Source organism: Volvox carteri (genome assembly GCF_000143455.1).
Source record: "Volvox carteri f. nagariensis unplaced genomic scaffold VOLCAscaffold_37, whole genome shotgun sequence".
Classification (NCBI taxonomy): Eukaryota; Viridiplantae; Chlorophyta; class Chlorophyceae; order Chlamydomonadales; family Volvocaceae; genus Volvox; species Volvox carteri.
Genome location: NW_003307580.1, coordinates 431965 through 433376, shown reverse-complemented (window position 1 = coordinate 433376; position 1412 = coordinate 431965). Strand labels below are relative to the sequence as shown.

At 58.0% G+C, this 1412-nt stretch overlaps 1 protein-coding gene across 1 annotated transcript in view; it reads left to right on the top strand.

Annotated features, from left to right (window-relative positions):
• The window catches only part of VOLCADRAFT_94396 (uncharacterized protein), a gene marked incomplete at both ends in the record, with an annotated part of 22757 nt that overhangs the window by 10295 nt on the left and 11050 nt on the right, over positions 1 to 1412 (top strand). Inside the window, one exon of the mRNA XM_002953639.1 lies at positions 438 to 473. Coding sequence (XP_002953685.1) covers positions 438 to 473 — 36 coding nt within the window. The remainder of the gene's footprint in view (positions 1 to 437; positions 474 to 1412) is intronic.

Here is a 1412-nt window from a genome sequence, read left to right as displayed (position 1 = left end):
GGTTGACTGTATGGCATCGGTTGGTAGGCAGTTAGTTGGTTAGTATACACCGCCGCTGTTTCCCACAAAGGGGCCGGAGGGGGGACCGTGCCGCCCAGAGATTCACCGCCGCCCTCGGACCGGTCGGATCGATTGGATTCGTCGGCGGGAGGGGGAGGAGACGCCGTTCGGGAGAGGCCGTTTTCGCTACACGTGTCGGGGACATGCGCGCCTGGTAGCCGCTGTGACTTTCTAGTTGGGACCGGTTAGGCATCACACTCGGTCGGATGACTCGATGGCTTGAAACATGTTTGGGATTATGCCCTGGGCCGCACTCCACTGTTGCGGAGTCGCCGCGCACCGACCCACCGACCCACCGGCCCACCTGTGGCCCGGAGTAACCTCCCGGGCACTCGTTGTCGTTCTCAGTCCCCCCTCCCCCCTCCCTGGCGTCCCAGCTCTTCAGCTCCACCGGACCGGTTCCGGAGCCGGTGGTGCGGCCCACGCGGGCGGCAACATCTCGCGGGTCCTCCGTGCCTGGGGGGGTAGGGCAGGGTGGGAGCGGGGAGGGAGGGTGGGAGGGAGGGAAGTAGTGCATGTACGGCACGTAGGAAAAAAGGGTTGAAAAACAGGCACAGATGCGAGGAGAGGGCGTACGGCTTGACAAAGGAGGACGCCGCCGTCACCTATACGCGATGATCGGCCGTTGCTTACGTTATGCGTGCATGTACATGTCTACCTGAATTGTTAAAGGCCTTTTTGAATGGGATGGGATCATCCGTCCAGGTCGCCATGATTGGACTCGGATGATAACGCAGTGACCCGTGGATCGCAGGGCCCGATTTTGCTTAAGAATCGAATTTTTGCTTTGACACCAAACATGCTCATGACCAACACTGCGCCACACAAGAATTCATGGTAAACGTAAAGGGAATTTCCTGTGTTCAGGGAGCTCCCTGTTGACGCGGAAATGGGTAGTCATGATGGCGATGATTGCGGTAAACTGAAACAATGTGAAAGAGGTAAAGTTTTAGGAAAGGCGGAGCAGCTGCCGGGACAACTACAGGGAAAAACGAGGTCGCACCTGATGCGCTGTTAAAGTTGGGCATCGGCGCCTGGCCTTCCGTTGACTCCCCCTCTTGCGAACTGCCGCTTGTGGCGCTGCTGCTGATTGAGTTTTTGCGAGCCGCCGCAGCACATGTACCCAACTGCTGCTGCGCCGGCTGGGCCAGCGCGGACTGCCGCAAAAGCGCTTTGAAGCCCTGGGACAGCTGCATTTTAGTGCGATGGCTTTGCGAAACGCTTATTTAAGGACACTTCTCAAGTCTTTTGTGTAGTAGTCGTGTGCGCCTTCGTGTGTGCCGGATGCTTAGCTTTTAGGACTTCCGGATCAAAGAAACGTATACCGAAGCCTGGTTGTGAAGCAGCGGTGG